The following is a 16,477-nucleotide window of genomic DNA, read 5'->3' as shown; positions in this document are numbered from 1 at the left end:
AGCAGCTCCTCCAAGACTTTACACGCACCGGGCAGCCCGTCACTCTTACGCCCACCGCTCTACACGTCGGAAACGCGGACCCCACCCACGAACACCTCGCACCCTCGCACAGGGGCCAAGGCTGCAGGGACCTGAGCACGCGCCAACCCCTGGGCTTTAGGACGTGGGTGAGCTGCCCGCGGCGAGGCGGGGGGATGAGCACAGACCTGCGCCAGCTCCTTCGGCTCGGCCGCCGCCATCCCCCCCGCCATCCGGAGCTGTAGGCGGGGCGGGACGGGCGCGGAGGGCGACAGGGGCGGGATCCGAGAAAAGCCGTCACCCCCGTCACGGACCCTGAAGCCAGGCCGGTGTGCAGCGAGGCAACCCTTCTTCTCGCGCTTCCCACTCTCGTCACGCTTAACCCAGCTCCGCGTTCTTGACTCCGGCGACTGCGGCGAGCCAAGAACAGCCAAAATGACCGCCACCAGAGCGACGCCGGAAGTCCCGCCCCGCCGACATGGTTTAAGGACAGAGACACCCCTGCTCTGCGCGCTCATTGGCTCGCTGTTTTTGCCAGGGCAGGGCATTATGGGTAGTGTAGTTTCCACTGCTGGCCGTTCCTGCGCTGTCCCTAAGCGTCACCCGGAACAAAGGCCCTGGGGCTTCGGGTGGGCTCTGCAAAAGGCGTCGCCGCCTCGAGGGGACCGACTTGTCGCTCCTTAAAGGGACTGCATGCAGGTCTCTGCGTGGTTCTATCGGCCCCGTCTTCGACGGCTCAGAAATGTCCTCCAGGATCAGCCGTCCAAGGGGTGAAGATCCTGTCCCAGTGGCTCCTGAGGCTCCGATCCGGATGGGCCTACCAGTGCGGGGTCGCTTGGACGCGGCGTCAGCCGTCGGCCTTAGGGTGAACTGACACCGCCGTCCTGCCCCTTGTGGCCCCTGCCTGAGCGTTCTAGTCCGCCCCGCGCTTCTGCCCGTTTCCTTCCGGACCCGGTTCTCTGCCGAAGAGTCCGGAACGCGGAGCGCTCAGGCCCTGAGAAGATTCGGGAGAAAAACGCGTTGCTTCGGGCACGCAGGACTCGGCCCTCTCCCCGGCGGCGGGGGTCGAGGGCCATTCTTAGGAGACTGGCCCCCTACGCGTCTTCCGCGCCTGCAGGGACAGTCTCCGTGCGGCCCTCGCGGCCTCCTGCTCTCCGCGGGGCAGCTCCGCCTGGAGGCGTTTCTGTCGCGCCCCTGCCTGAGCCCCGCAGGCGTGTTGTCGGGTGCCCCCTTGCGGTGACTTCTGGAGGTCGGAGGAAGCCTCTGGCCCCAGAGAGAGGACCCAGGCCTAAGGGGTGGAACCGGAGGTGTGGGGTACTCGGGTCTCTAGAGCCAAGGGCAGGATCAGTGTCCAAGCGAGGAGGCCATGCTCCTCTTCCTGTTTGGGCCGCGAGTCTCAGCCCCTAGGGACCTCACTAAAGGCCTTTGTGGAGGCTGGCACACTTAGGTGTGTCTCAGTTCCCGTATTTCCTTGCCATCTGGTCTTGGACGGTGTCCTATCACCTACCTCCACTCTTCGCAGCACCTGACTCCATCCCCTTCCTTACTGACCCCTCAGAAATGCCATGTCTGATCACATATAGCTCGCAAAACTTCAAATATGTCTGTCCACACAAGCAAAGAACTAGCAGAATTTCCTGGATAATACAGAGTTGGGAGAGCCTAGCTCAGAAAATCTGCTGTGTGTGGCCCACCCAGGTCACAATGCCTTGCAACAGATAGGAGAGGTTGGCAGTGGCCACAAAGTGGTAATAAACCCCACCTAAGGCAAACTTTTTAGAGACTAACAAGTCAACAAGTATCCAAAGAGAAACCTGTAAATCCCTTTGAAGAGTTTAAGAAAGTGTGAAGCCTTGAGGATGTAAACAGATTGTTCTGTGTTTTCTTTGTGCATTAGTGCCCTGATTCGCAGGACAATGCATGAGCTGAGTGGTGGCAGCTGTGGATAAAGAATAAACAAAAATAAACACACAAAGACATACAAGTAGTGAAAAGGAGGGATTGGTGGTATCAACTCTGATGAAGGCAGCCATGACCCTGAACCATTCCCAGGTTTATTCTTTTAAAGGGTAAAAATGGGGGGAAGAGGAAGTGGAATGCAAAGCCAGTTGTGGTCAGATATTAATCGGTTAAAGAGAAGACATCTGGTGCCATGTAGTTCTATGTAAATTTTTTTATCTTCTTGGGTCTTTTCTGATTATCACACATGGCTTCCTTTAACCAATATTGCTTCACTGCTTAGAACACAGACAGCTCACGTATTCATTTGTTACTGGTGTTCATTTAGCCTTGCAAAAGATGGTCCATAGAACCAAGTTTCTGCATGTGTTTGCTCAGATTGGCTGCCCTCTAACATTAGTCTTAGTCTGTTTAGCTTCTATTGTATTTTTTTTTTTTTTTAAGAATTACTGTATTCAGGGACCTGCAGGTGATATGGAAGTTAAGGGTGTTGAACTCCCACATGGCTGACCACAGTTTGAGTCCTGGACCTGGCGGCTTGCTTTCTCACTTTCCCTCTCTCTCTGGTCAAATTAAAATAAATAAAGTTTGTTTGTTTTTTTACAACTTCTTTCTTTCTTTCTTTAAATTTGACCAGAGAGGGACAGAAAAAGAATTATTATATTGTATTTATTTACTTAAATTTACCTAAAGAGGGACAGAATGAGAGTGAGAAAGAGAGAGTGAAGGTGAGAAAGCAAGCTGCCAGGTCCAGTATTCAAACTGCAGTTAGCCAGTCAGCCATGTGGGAATTCAGCACCCTTAACTACCATGCCACCTGCCAGCCCTTTTTTTTTTTTTTTTACTGAAGAGGTTTTTGCTATAGGGCACGTGCACTTGCCAGACAGAGAGACAGAGAGAGAAAGCAAGAAATCACCCCCCCAGGGGGGATGGCCATGCCATAATCCCTTCTCCTCCATTCTCCTCTCGGGATCTTGGGCAAGCACACACATGCACCTGGCGTGAGTTTTAAGCCACCCGGTTTGGGACTTAAACCGCGGTCGACTACATGGGAGTCCCATGACATAGCCATTGTGCTAACTGCTGGTCCCCCAGTCCCAACTTCTAGTGTATTCATCACAGAGCCAAATTAATGGGCAAAGTTGTTTCTCTGCTTTCTGTAACTCTTATTTACCCAGAATACACCTTTCATGTGCAGACCAGCTGATATAGCCCCCCCCCATACAAAACAATATTTTCACTAACTTAACTACATAGGGCCAGGTGCAAGAAAAAAAGGGACAGCCCAGATGTCTCAAAGCCCTTCACAATGTTTCAAACTAGCCAATCCTAAAATGTTTACCCTGTCTTATCTTTCAATCAGAAACCCAAACAAGACTCTGGCTTTCTCCTGTTATTGTCTTCTAACCACTCTGGTGCTTCCCCATGGGAGTCTGTGTGAGGTAGTATTATTCTCTTGAGAAGTGTAAGTAATACACTGTTTCAATTGCATTAACCTCTCCATATTGGCATGCAATCACAGGTACATTTTAGGATAATTAGGGGATGGCCATGCCACAATCCCTTCTCCATTTTCTTCTTGGGATCTTGAGCACATACCTACACACGGCTGGCATGAATTTTAATCTGTTGGGTCCAGGACTTGAACCACAGTTGACTACGTGGGAGTCCAGCAATGTAATCATTAATGCCCTCTGCTGGGTCCCAATGTCTTTAGTCTTGAGGTGTCGATTAGGGATCTGTACTCCAGATCTGCTGGAGCTATAATTCCCTAATTAAGATCTTATCTGAAATAGATTGATCTCAACAGTCTCTTTTTCTGAGATTCACACACCTTCTAACAGAGAGCTGGTCGCTGTAAAAGAGATAGCTGCCTGCAACTGACTTTCTGCGAGTGCCTACCACCTGTGTTTCTGTCAGCCATACCATAGACTAACATCTTTGGACTTTCCAACCACCAAAATTGTGATTAAAAATAGACCTATAGTCTCTTAAATTTGTCCAGTCTCAGGTATGTCTATCAGTAACCACAATGGACTAAAACAAAAGTGAAAAGACAACTATCTACCAGGTTAATGTTTTATATAGATTATTGCTTGTATTCCAGAAACGTGGTATGCAAAGTAATAAAGTCAATACTGATTTTAAATCTGTGAAAATTAAGGTAGGGATGGCCTTATGGCTTGATGGTTAAGAGAGCTGGATCCTACTTGGCTTACTATAGTTTGCATCCTAGGTCAACAGCTTGAAAAACATATATGTGTGTGCCAAAAATCCTGATTTTGCAGAACACAGATCACCAAGGAACTAACCACCACTTAGATAGTAGGAGAACTCAGGTTTATTATGCTGGGAGTCCCAGAGGAGCTTGTATTCCAAAGTTGGGGGCCTGACTTGCGGAAGTTACAGGAGTAAGTCAGGTTTCACAGATGTTGCAGAGAAAAAAAAAACAAAACTAGAAAAGTTGCAATACAGCTGTGTTACCTTTCCCAGTTTCTAAAGAAACTGGCAATCTGTTGAAGCAGGCAGTTTATAAGAATGGAACAGATATCAGTACTTTCTGTTTGCAGGTAGCTTTTAGAAGTAGAGTTAGATAGCAAACAGCATCCATATCATTGACAGGATGCAGAGATGGAGGACAAGAGATTACACCTGTTGAGTGTCCTTTCTCCTTTTCACTCATCTGTCTTTCTCTCGATGTGCCTCTGGCAATGTTTGAAAGAGAAAAAATTAAAGCAACACAAATGTTAGTACCAACAAATGGCATAATGGTTATGTTGCTGGATTCCAACATGGACAACATGGTTTGAGTCCCAGACACAGAGGTTTGAAACTCATACTGGGTGTGTGTGTATGTGCATGCCCAAAATCTCAAGAGGAGAATGGAGGAAAAGGGACTGTGCCATGGACATCCCCCCTGGGGGGTGATTTCTCACTTTCTATCTCTCTGTCTCTCTTTGTCTCTCTGGTGAGTGCACACACCCTATAGCAAAAATCTGCCTTAAAAAAAAAAAGTAACACAAATGTTAAAGTCTCTCACAGACTGTTTCTTTAGAAAGCATATATACTAAAACAAACAGTAACTATTTATAAAATATGTGTATTTTAAAGTAGTGAATAATAATAAATGTGATAATTTCAAAACTGAGTAAGACTCATTATTTTGATGCTAAATAAATAAACACTTGGCATTTTGAAACATGTAATTATAGATACTTGTACAGAAATATGAAGAACTTGAAAAAATATAAACCTGGAATTTCAGCTGACCCCATGGCCCAGTAGTTAAAGGAGCCAGATTTTGTGTGGCCGACCATGCTTTGAATTCCAGGAACATGTCAGACCCATGTGTATGCATGCCCCAAATCCCAGCAGGATGAAGAAATAGAGAAGGGATTTTGGTATGCAATCACAGGTACATTTTAGGATAATTAGGGGATGGCCATGCCACAATCCCTTCTCCATTTTCTTCTTGGGATCTTGAGCACATACCTACACACGGCTGGCATGAATTTTAATCTGTTGGGTCCAGGACTTGAACCACAGTTGACTACGTGGGAGTCCAGCAATGTAATCATTAATGCCCTCTGCTGGGTCCCAATGTCTTTAGTCTTGAGGTGTCGATTAGGGATCTGTACTCCAGATCTGCTGGAGCTATAATTCCCTAATTAAGATCTTATCTGAAATAGATTGATCTCAACAGTCTCTTTTTCTGAGATTCACACACCTTCTAACAGAGAGCTGGTCGCTGTAAAAGAGATAGCTGCCTGCAACTGACTTTCTGCGAGTGCCTACCACCTGTGTTTCTGTCAGCCATACCATAGACTAACATCTTTGGACTTTCCAACCACCAAAATTGTGATTAAAAATAGACCTATAGTCTCTTAAATTTGTCCAGTCTCAGGTATGTCTATCAGTAACCACAATGGACTAAAACAAAAGTGAAAAGACAACTATCTACCAGGTTAATGTTTTATATAGATTATTGCTTGTATTCCAGAAACGTGGTATGCAAAGTAATAAAGTCAATACTGATTTTAAATCTGTGAAAATTAAGGTAGGGATGGCCTTATGGCTTGATGGTTAAGAGAGCTGGATCCTACTTGGCTTACTATAGTTTGCATCCTAGGTCAACAGCTTGAAAAACATATATGTGTGTGCCAAAAATCCTGATTTTGCAGAACACAGATCACCAAGGAACTAACCACCACTTAGATAGTAGGAGAACTCAGGTTTATTATGCTGGGAGTCCCAGAGGAGCTTGTATTCCAAAGTTGGGGGCCTGACTTGCGGAAGTTACAGGAGTAAGTCAGGTTTCACAGATGTTGCAGAGAAAAAAAAAACAAAACTAGAAAAGTTGCAATACAGCTGTGTTACCTTTCCCAGTTTCTAAAGAAACTGGCAATCTGTTGAAGCAGGCAGTTTATAAGAATGGAACAGATATCAGTACTTTCTGTTTGCAGGTAGCTTTTAGAAGTAGAGTTAGATAGCAAACAGCATCCATATCATTGACAGGATGCAGAGATGGAGGACAAGAGATTACACCTGTTGAGTGTCCTTTCTCCTTTTCACTCATCTGTCTTTCTCTCGATGTGCCTCTGGCAATGTTTGAAAGAGAAAAAATTAAAGCAACACAAATGTTAGTACCAACAAATGGCATAATGGTTATGTTGCTGGATTCCAACATGGACAACATGGTTTGAGTCCCAGACACAGAGGTTTGAATTGCATACTGGGTGTGTGTGTATGTGCATGCCCAAAATCTCAAGAGGAGAATGGAGGAAAAGGGACTGTGCCATGGACATCCCCCCTGGGGGGTGATTTCTCACTTTCTATCTCTCTGTCTCTCTTTGTCTCTCTGGTGAGTGCACACACCCTATAGCAAAAATCTGCCTTAAAAAAAAAAAGTAACACAAATGTTAAAGTCTCTCACAGACTGTTTCTTTAGAAAGCATATATACTAAAACAAACAGTAACTATTTATAAAATATGTGTATTTTAAAGTAGTGAATAATAATAAATGTGATAATTTCAAAACTGAGTAAGACTCATTATTTTGATGCTAAATAAATAAACACTTGGCATTTTGAAACATGTAATTATAGATACTTGTACAGAAATATGAAGAACTTGAAAAAATATAAACCTGGAATTTCAGCTGACCCCATGGCCCAGTAGTTAAAGGAGCCAGATTTTGTGTGGCCGACCATGCTTTGAATTCCAGGAACATGTCAGACCCATGTGTATGCATGCCCCAAATCCCAGCAGGATGAAGAAATAGAGAAGGGATTTTGGTGTGACCACACCACAGGGAGGTGCTTTCTCTCCCTCTCTGTCTCTCTGATGAAAGCCCATACCCTCTGGCAATTAAAAAAAAAAAAAAAAGAGCTTGGACCAGCAGATGGAGTTATTGTTACGTTGCTGGACTCCCACATAGTCAACCCCAGACTGAGTCCTGGACCAGTGACTTAAACTCTTGCTGGGCATGTGTGTATGCGCCCAAAATCCTGAGAGGAGAATGGAGAAGAAAGGATTGTGGTGTGGCCATCCCCCCCACCTGGGGGGTGGGGATGGCGTTTCACTTTCTGTCTCTGTCTTTTTCTGTCTCTCTGGTGAGCACATGCAAAAAAAAAAAAAATTGTTCATGGGGCAGGCAGGTGGAGTGGTGGTTAAGGGCACTGGACTCCCACATGGTCAACCATGGTTTGAGTCCCAGATCTGGTGGCTTAAACCTCATGCCAGATGCATGTACTTGTGTCCCCAAAATCTCGAGATGAGGATGGAGGAGAAGGAATTGCGGCAGTGTGGCCATCACCCAAGAAGGGTGATTTCTCTCTTTCTGTCTCTCTGTCTCTTTGTCTTTTCAGCAAGCACATGTGCCCTATACCAAGAAAATACTTTCTCTAAAAAAATAAATAGGGAACCAGCAGTTAGTGTAATGGTTATGTTGCTGGACTCCCACATAGTCGACCGCGGTTCACGTCCCGGACCCAGTGGCTTAAAACTCACGCCAGGCGCATGTGCGTGCACAGGATCCCAAGAGGAGAATGGAGGAGAAGGGATTGCAGCATGACCATCGCCTCTTGGGGGTGATTTCTCGTTTTCTGTCTCTATGTCTCTCTCTGTCTGTCTGGCGAGTGCATGCGCCCTATAGCGAAAACCTCTCCAAAAAACAAAATAATATCTTTAAAGAATTATTTTGTTTGTTTATTTATTTATTTATTTATTTTAATCTGACCGGAGAGGGAAGAGTGTGAGAGAGAGAGGGAAAGTGAGAAACCAAGCCGCCAGGTCCTAGACTCAAACTGCCATTGGCCATGTGGGAGTCCAGTGCCCTTAACCACCACACCACCTGCCAGCCCCAATAATAAATAATATTAATTTAAAAAGGCCTAATTCATATTTAACACTTTTAACTGAAACTATAAAATAGTTTCAGTATTGGGAACAGCAGGTGTAATGGTTACGTTGCTGGGCTCCCACATAGTCGACTGCAGTTCGAGTCCCAGACCCTTTGGATTAAAACTCATGCCAGGTGCATGTGCATCTGTGCCCAAAAACCTGAAAGGACAGTAGAGGAGAAGGGATTGCAGCATGACCATCTCCCCAGGGAATGATTTCTCACTTTCTGTCTGTCTCTCTCTCTCTCTTTGGTGAGTGCACGTGCCCTATCAGAAAAAAAAATCTCTCTCAAAAAATAGTTACAGTATTGTTAGCAAAAAGTAAAATTATTTAAAATACTCAATATTTGGTAAACATTTACTTTATAATAAGGAGCCCTGATATTTTAGCCATGCTTGCACACACACTTGATGTGATTCTCAAGCCGCCAGATCTAGGACTCAAATTGCTCAATTGGCTATATGGGATCCAGTCAATTTAACTACCACACTACCAGCTGGCCCAGTACATCTTGTCTACAACACCCCCCCCCAAATAAATAATAATTCTGGCCCAGCCACGGTGGTTAAAGCAGTAGGGATCCTGCTGTGTGACGCTGAAGGTGATACATAAAGTCTTTGAGTTTGTTTCCCCAGTCTACCTGAATGCTGGAGTATACACCTGTGCATGCCTGTGGTCCCCATTGGCTGCAGGACTGGTGGGGGCAGATGGCAGGGTGAAGTCTCTGTTGAGGGTGTCTGTAACTCACTCTCTCTACTCAACCACCCTGCCAGGAAATTAATAGTTACACTTTAATAAAAAGCAAAACAAACATCCAATAATTCATCTAATACAATTCACAACATGAAGATCATTAGAGTGACCAGGAAATAGAAAGTTATTTGAAAACTATTTAAGGAGAATTCATATATGCTCATGTAACTACCTAAATTTCTTGTGTCACTCATTTTTATCTCAGTAGCATGTTTAAGAACTTAACTGTGTGCTGGGACCAGCAGATGGCATGATGGTTATGTCGCTGGACTCTCATGTAGTCAACTGCAGTACTGGACCCAGCAGCTTAAACTCACACTGGGTGCATGTGTACGTGTGCCCAAAATTCTAAGAGGAGAATGGAGAAGGGATTGTCACATGGCCATCCCCCCTAGGGGGTGATCTCTTGCTGTGTGTGTGTGTGTGTGTGTGTGTGTGTCTCAAGCAAGTACACATACCCTATAGCAAAAATCTCTCTCTCAAAAAAAAAAAGAACTTTGTGCTTACAGAATATTCAATTTAGGATTAATTGAAGGAAAACTTTTTTTACCTTTTGCCCTCATATGCCAGCTATTTAATTATATGACCAAAAATGACACAACCCACTGGGGCCCTGGACAATGTGCAGCTTCCTTTGAGGGAACAGAATTGAAGTGTCCACTAGCAATAGCCATACACATTCCACACACATCCAGTCAGCTATGCCCTGTTTGGGAAGTCTTTGCTCTTCATGAAGAGGCTTTTTAAAATTGTTCAGGGTACCCTCTATTAGCAACCCTCTTCCTCTTTTCTCTTATAAACAACCTGCTACCTGCTCTTCATTTGGAGATGTACAGGGTCTTGGGCCTTATGTGGAAATGGCCTATTGAGTTTGGGACCTTTAAGTATAGCTGGTCTAAAAATGGATTTTTGCACATGTGTGACTGACAAGGTTTTTCTGTTTTGTTGTTGTTGTTGTTTTGTTTTTGCCTACCTTTGGAAGTAATCTGAATTCTGTTTCATTAGTTCAGTTATAATTTGGTTTAAATTCTATTCTACATCCAAAACATGATAAAAGTGTGTGTGTGTGCACACATTTGTGTGTGGACATTTAGCCTTATCTGTAGGAGAGAAGAGGCGATTAAAACTGTATTCAGAGGGGGAACCAGCAGTTAGCGTAATGGCTATGTAGCTGGACTCCCACGTAGTCAACTGTGGTTCACGTCCTGGACGTGGGGGTTTAAACTCACACCGGGTGCGTGTACGTGCGTGCCCAAGATCCTGAGAGGAGAATGGAGGAGAAGGGATTGCGGCGTAACCATCCCCCCTGGGGGGTGATTTCTCACTTTCTGTCTCTATGTCTCTGTCTGGCGAGCGCACGTGCCCTATAGTGAAAACCTCTCCAAAAACAAACAAACAAACAAACAAAAAACTGTATTCAGAGGGACTAGCAGATGGCATGGTGATTAAGGTGCTGGACACTCCCACATGGCTGACCACGGTTCAAGTCCTGGACCTGGTGGCTTGCTTTCTCACTTACCCTCTCTCTCTCCATCTCTGTGTCTCCCTCTGTCAAATTAAAAATAAATTAATGAATAAATAAAATTTAATAAGTGATTTTTAAAAACTGTATTCAGAAAGAAATGTGTTCACTGGGTCAAAAACAGATATGTTTGCTGTTTGCCTAGCTAAAAACTAATGAAGATAAATATGAAAAGAATTCTCTTAAAGAGCCCTTATAGATAAATCAGCCTAATTAGAAACTGATATGCCAGCCATCCATTTTTGAAGCCTCTGTTTCTCTCTCAAATCCTATTTTTCATGGCTATGTTTCAGTTGACTGAAACCTTTTTCTTGAATCTCTCACCAACGGCAATTAGCACCTTAGTACTTGTTCTTTATGTATTTTCTCTCTGGTCTGGAGCTCTGTACTCTTTTGCATTAAACTCATTGATTACTTGGGGCTGGCAGGTGGTATGGTGGTTAAGAGTCCTGAATTCCTATGTGGCCAGCTGTGGTTCTAGTCCCGCAACTGGTGGCTTGCGTTCTCATTTTCCCTTTCTCTCTCTCTCTGTCCCTCTCTGGTCAAGTTGAAATGAATAAATGAATAAAGTTAAATAAAATAATTCTTAAAAAAAAATCATTGATCACTTTGCCTTTTGGAGTACCAAGAGTTACTTTTATATAGTGAAAGGACATTGATCTTTGGTTGTATGGTGATTACTATATGAAATTGGCTTTCTTTATTTTTTGTTTTCTATATATACTTTCATTACAAAAAAGTCTTAAATATTTGATTCAGTCAGACAAACTGATAGCAAATGGCAATTTTCTACAAGGAGAAGTAACTGCCTAAATTAGTCAAAGAACTCTTTGAACCAGTCACCTGTCTAATGTGAGTGGACTTGTTAAGCAGTTCTTTTTTTCTTTTTGGAGAGTTTTTTTTTTTCCACTATAGGGTGCGTGCGCTCGCCAGACAGACAGAGAGAGACAGAGAGATAGAAAGAGAGAAATCACCCCCCAGGGGTGATGGCCACACCACAATCCCTTCTCCTCCATTCTCCTCTCGGGATCGTGGGCACGCACGCACACGCGCCCGGCATGAGTTTAAGCCACCGGGTCAACTACGTGGGAGTCCAGCGACATAGCCATTATGCTAACTGCTGGTCCCGTTAAACAGTTCTTTTTTGTTTTTTTTGGAGTGGTTTTTGCTATAGGGCAAGTGCGCTTGCCAGCCAGACAGAGAGAGACATAGAGGTAGAAAGCGAGAAATCACCCCCCAGGGGGGATGGTCATGCTGCAATCCCTTCTCCTCCATTCTCCTCTTGGGATCTTGGGCATGCACGCACACGCTCCTGGCGTGAGTTTTAAGCCACTGGGTCTGGGACGCAAACTGCAGTCGACTACATGGGAGTCCAGTGACATAGCCATGACATTAACCGCTGGTCCCAATCAGGTTATTTATTATTTATTTATTTTGGAGAGGTTTTTGCTATAGGGCATGTGCACTTGCCAGAAACACAGAGAGAGGGACCAGCAGACAGCACTTTCGGTCTCTATGTCTCTGTCTGTCTGGCGAGTGCACGTGCCCTATAGCAAAAACCTCTAAAAAAAAAAAAAAAAAAAAAAAAGAAAGAAAGAAAAAGAAACACAGAGAGAGACAGAGAGACAGAAAGCGAAAAATCACCCCCTGAGGGGATGGCCACGCTGTAGATCCTTCTCCTCCATTCTTCTCTTGGGATCTTGGACACACACGCACACGCACCCAGTGTAAGTTTAAGCCACTGGCCCCGGGACTCAAACCGTGGTTGACTTCATGGAAGTCCAGTGACATAGCCATTATGTCAACTGCCGGTCCCCTTAATCAGGTTATTTAGCTACTGTAGTTAAAAGTTTTATTTTAGTCTATGAAAGAGCAAAGTATTTTTATAGCTATGGTTTGAATTTTTAAAAAAATTATCACTTAAGTAAGTGACAGATAGTCACAGTGCCCTGGTCCTGTTTTAATCAAGTGTTGTAAACCTTTGATATTTGACAGACTTCTCAAATCAAAATTCAGTTCCAATTTAAGTTTTTTGACCTTGAACTAATTTTTGGACATTTTTAACAGGACCTTTGGGATGTCTGAGAAAGCCAGATTAGATTTTCTGACATGTTGAAATTATATGGGAACTAGGGGAGAAAGGCTCTTTCCGTCTTGTGGCAGCCATCAGGTAAGCCAAGATGGGCGCGTACAAGTCTATCCAGGAGCTGTGATGGAAGAAGCAGTCTGACGTGATGCACTTTTTCCTGAAGGTTGGCTGCTGGTAGTACTGCCAACTCTTGGAGCTGCACTGGGCACCCTGCCCCACCCGGCCAGATAAAGTGTGCAGACTGGGCTACAAGGTGAAGCAAGGTTATGTCATATACAGGTGCAGCATGGAGGCCACAAACACCCAGTCTTCAAGGGTGTAACCTATGGCAAGCCTGTTCATCATGGTGTTAACCAGCTCAAGTTTGCTTGAAGCCTCTAGTCTGTTACAGAGGAGCAAGCTGGATGCCACTGTGGGACTCTTAAGAGTCATAAATTCTTACTGGGTGGGTGAAGATTCCACATACAAATTTTTTGAGGTTATCCTCATTGATCCATTCCATAAAGTTATCAGAAGAAACCCTGACACCCAGTGGATTACTAAACCAGTCCACAAGCACAGAGAAATGTGTGGGCTGACAGCCGCAGGCTGCAAGAGCCGAGGTCTTGGAAAGGACAAGTTCCATCACACTATTGGTGGCTCTCGCCATGCAGCTTGGAGAAGGTGCAATACTCTCCAGCTCCACTGTTACCACTAATCTAAGAAATGTCTATAAAATTCATACCTAATAAACAATTTAGGACAGCCCGAAAAAATAAATTATATGGGAAGTATTGTCAAATATGAAATGCTGTTTTTAGCTCTATATACAAATTTGTGTCAATGGGTATTCTAAACTTGTGTGAGATTCTTAAATATCTGTTATATATTAGTGCATTGTAATGCTAAATAGTTATAATGTTGCTTGTCACAGAAATGATCAAATTTGGGACCAGCAGTTAGCATAATGGCTATGTCGCTGGACTCCCACATAGTCGACCGCGGTTCGCGTCCCGGACCCGGTGGCTTAAAACTCACGCTGGGTGCGTGTGCATACGTGCCCAAGATCCCGAGAGGAGAATGGAGGAGAAGGGACTGTGGCGTGACCATCCCCACTGGGGGGTAATTTCTCGCTTTCTGTCTCTCTGTCTCTCTCTGTCTGTCTGGTGAGTGCACGCGCCCTATAGCAAAAACCTTTCAAAAAAAAAAAAGAAATGATCAAATTTGTCTATTTTGGGTTATGGTAAAATCAGATCCACAAACTGGGCTCTGCTCTCCTGGCTGAGTTAGACACAGAATAGGACAGACCAGGTTCTTTACTCTTAGGTCCCCACTAGCTCAAGGTCAAAATGCAGGTGAGGGGGCTAATGTGGATGGGCTCCTAACTCACAATAGCCCAAAGCCAGAATTGCCAACGTTTCTTAGGCCTCTGAGAATTCACTGTCTCTGCCCACCCCCCTCCTCTGAAGTGATAAAAAATTATCTGAGACCTTGAGAAGTTGGACACCATGTTTATCTAAACCTTTATTCCTGAGAACAAACTCAGGGCTACATCTTCCTGATGGGCTGCTGCTTCTTGATAGACTTCTTCTCCCTGACAGGATACCCTAAGCTGGCTGAGAGCCGCCCCTCCCCAAACTTCCCGATAAAAAACTGTGCTCAACCCCCAAGTGGAGCAAGAGATTCTGAGTGTTAACTCTTCCAAGCCCACCAGTGTATTAAAGAGTTACTCCTATCTCTCTGGAATGCTGCCTTTTTGTTCCTCAGGCTGCCTGGTTTTTCGTAACAGGGCAACCAATGATGTTTATAGTAGGCACTGGCTGCCAGGTCTAGCAGAACTTTCTACCAATCCTGGACATGTAATTGCAACAAATTCAATACTTGTTGGCAAAGGTTGCCTTGCAGTGAATGTCTCGTCACTGCCTCCCCACATAGAGAAATAGATCATTATCTATTTAGTATGGACAACTGTATTGATGAGTCTGAAGTGAAAAAGGCTGAAAAGTCTGTTAATGATCAGGATTTTGAAAACTTACTGCCTGATCTACAACAGGCCTGGGGCCAGGTAGACATCATGGAAAGGCAGTCTCATTTTAACCAGTTGTTAAAATTCTTTTGGATTGGCTGGGGGCGGGAACTGGGGGTTGTGGGTACTGATGGTGTGTACTGCCCACCTCACAGGGTCTGAAAAAAAAAAATTCTTTTGGATTGGGACCAGCAGTTAGCGTAATGGCTATGTTGCTAGACTTCCACATAATCGACCGCGGTTCACGTCCCGGACCTGGTGGCTTAAAACTCATGCCGGGCGCGTGTGAGTGTGTGCCCAAGATCCCAAGAGGAGAATGGAGGAGAAGGGATTGCGGCGTGACCATCCCCCCTGGGGGGTGATTTCTCGCTTTCTGTCTCTCTGTCCCTCTCTGTCTGGCGAGCGCCCGTACCCTATAGCAAAAACCTCTAAAAAAAAAAAAAATTCTTTTGGATCATGTAAGGAACTGAACCATGCATCACTGGCTCTAGGAGACAGACTGCCAGGAGCAACCATTAGGATTTTCAAACACAACAGCCTGGCTTTAACCTGATATCCCAGAAAGAACTTCTGGGATATAATTACAATATAATTACAATCAGTAATTACACTGATATCTAGTTTGCCTTTGAATAATTTAAAATGTTATGGCTAGTATTTGTTTTCCTGAAACAACACCTGAATATCAACCATCACTGGGAAACAAAAACTGGTCCAGAACACACATGAACATGTCAAAATATCAAAGACAATGGAGTGAGAAAGACAAGAAGGGAGCATTGAACTGCAGTGTGCACTGGGGACTTGGCCACCTAACCCAGGCCTGTTCACACAGAATGGGGGCCAGGACCCACCTGCCAGAACTTTGGCTAAGGTTTACAAGCTCAGAATCATTCTTAACCTACTGCTGTGGGAAAATGTAGATTTAAAATTAGCAGTAGATTATCAGCCTTTATTTATTTATTTTTGGGTTTTGAAATGGGCCATGTGGACGAGAGAGACAGAGGACAGAGGATGGCAAAGAACCATGCCTCAATTGTCACTGACCTGAAACCTGGTGTCACCCCAGTGAGGCAGAGGAAATAAATACTTGGTACTCTGAAATGCATGACTTGGCATCCAAGGACACATTGAATGTCACAAAGAAATTGGAATTCTGGTGGAATGTCAGTGTTTCTAGAACACTCCACTACTGCTGGTTAGGAAGCCTGGAGATTACTGGCCAGTGCAAGATCTGCATGCAGTAAACAATGCCACTGTAACCCTCCACTTTGTAGTGTCAAACCCCTACATGCTCTTTAGCCACCTTCCACTTCAAGCAAGTTGGTTCACATGCTTGGACCTCAAGAATGCCTTCTGTCTCTGACCAGCTTCCAAGAGCCAGCCCTTATTTACCTCCTTTGAATGGGAAGAAATTTCCCCATGCTGTTGTAACACTGATGAATAGTAGGGGCTATAGGTGGTTGATGGGGGCAAGGATGGCTCAGTACCAGGGGTTACTATGCGAGTACCCATGTGGCTAGAGATGGTGTGCATGCTAAACCCAGCCACTCTCTTTCCTACCAAGCCTGGATCACCTAATCATAACTGTGAAGAGATCATCAATGAGATCTATTTGAGTAGATTAGACTTGTCAGACAAGCCCTTCCTGGATCAGATTTGATGCTCTTTGCAGATAGCAGCAGGATGGACAATGAATAGGTGGATATATAGTGACCACAGAGGCTGG

General features: G+C 44.6%; 1 protein-coding gene across 2 annotated transcripts in view; it reads right to left on the bottom strand.

The window, feature by feature from the left end:
- Positions 1-15,901, bottom strand: part of LOC102498907 (zinc finger protein interacting with ribonucleoprotein K) — a 34,115-nt gene extending 18,214 nt beyond the window's left edge. For both annotated transcript variants that reach the window (XM_014583530.2, XM_014583529.2), the window contains exon 1: positions 15,796-15,901. In XM_014583530.2, the coding sequence (XP_014439016.1) occupies positions 15,796-15,879 (84 nt within the window). In that variant the 5' untranslated portion in view covers positions 15,880-15,901. The remainder of the gene's footprint in view (positions 1-15,795) is intronic.
- Between the last annotated feature and the right edge of the window lie 576 nt (positions 15,902-16,477).

Source organism: Tupaia chinensis, unplaced genomic scaffold (assembly GCF_000334495.1).
Source record: "Tupaia chinensis unplaced genomic scaffold, TupChi_1.0 Scaffold144336_1, whole genome shotgun sequence".
NCBI classification, from domain to species: domain Eukaryota; kingdom Metazoa; phylum Chordata; class Mammalia; order Scandentia; family Tupaiidae; genus Tupaia; species Tupaia belangeri.
This window is presented reverse-complemented; position numbering and strand designations above follow the sequence as displayed.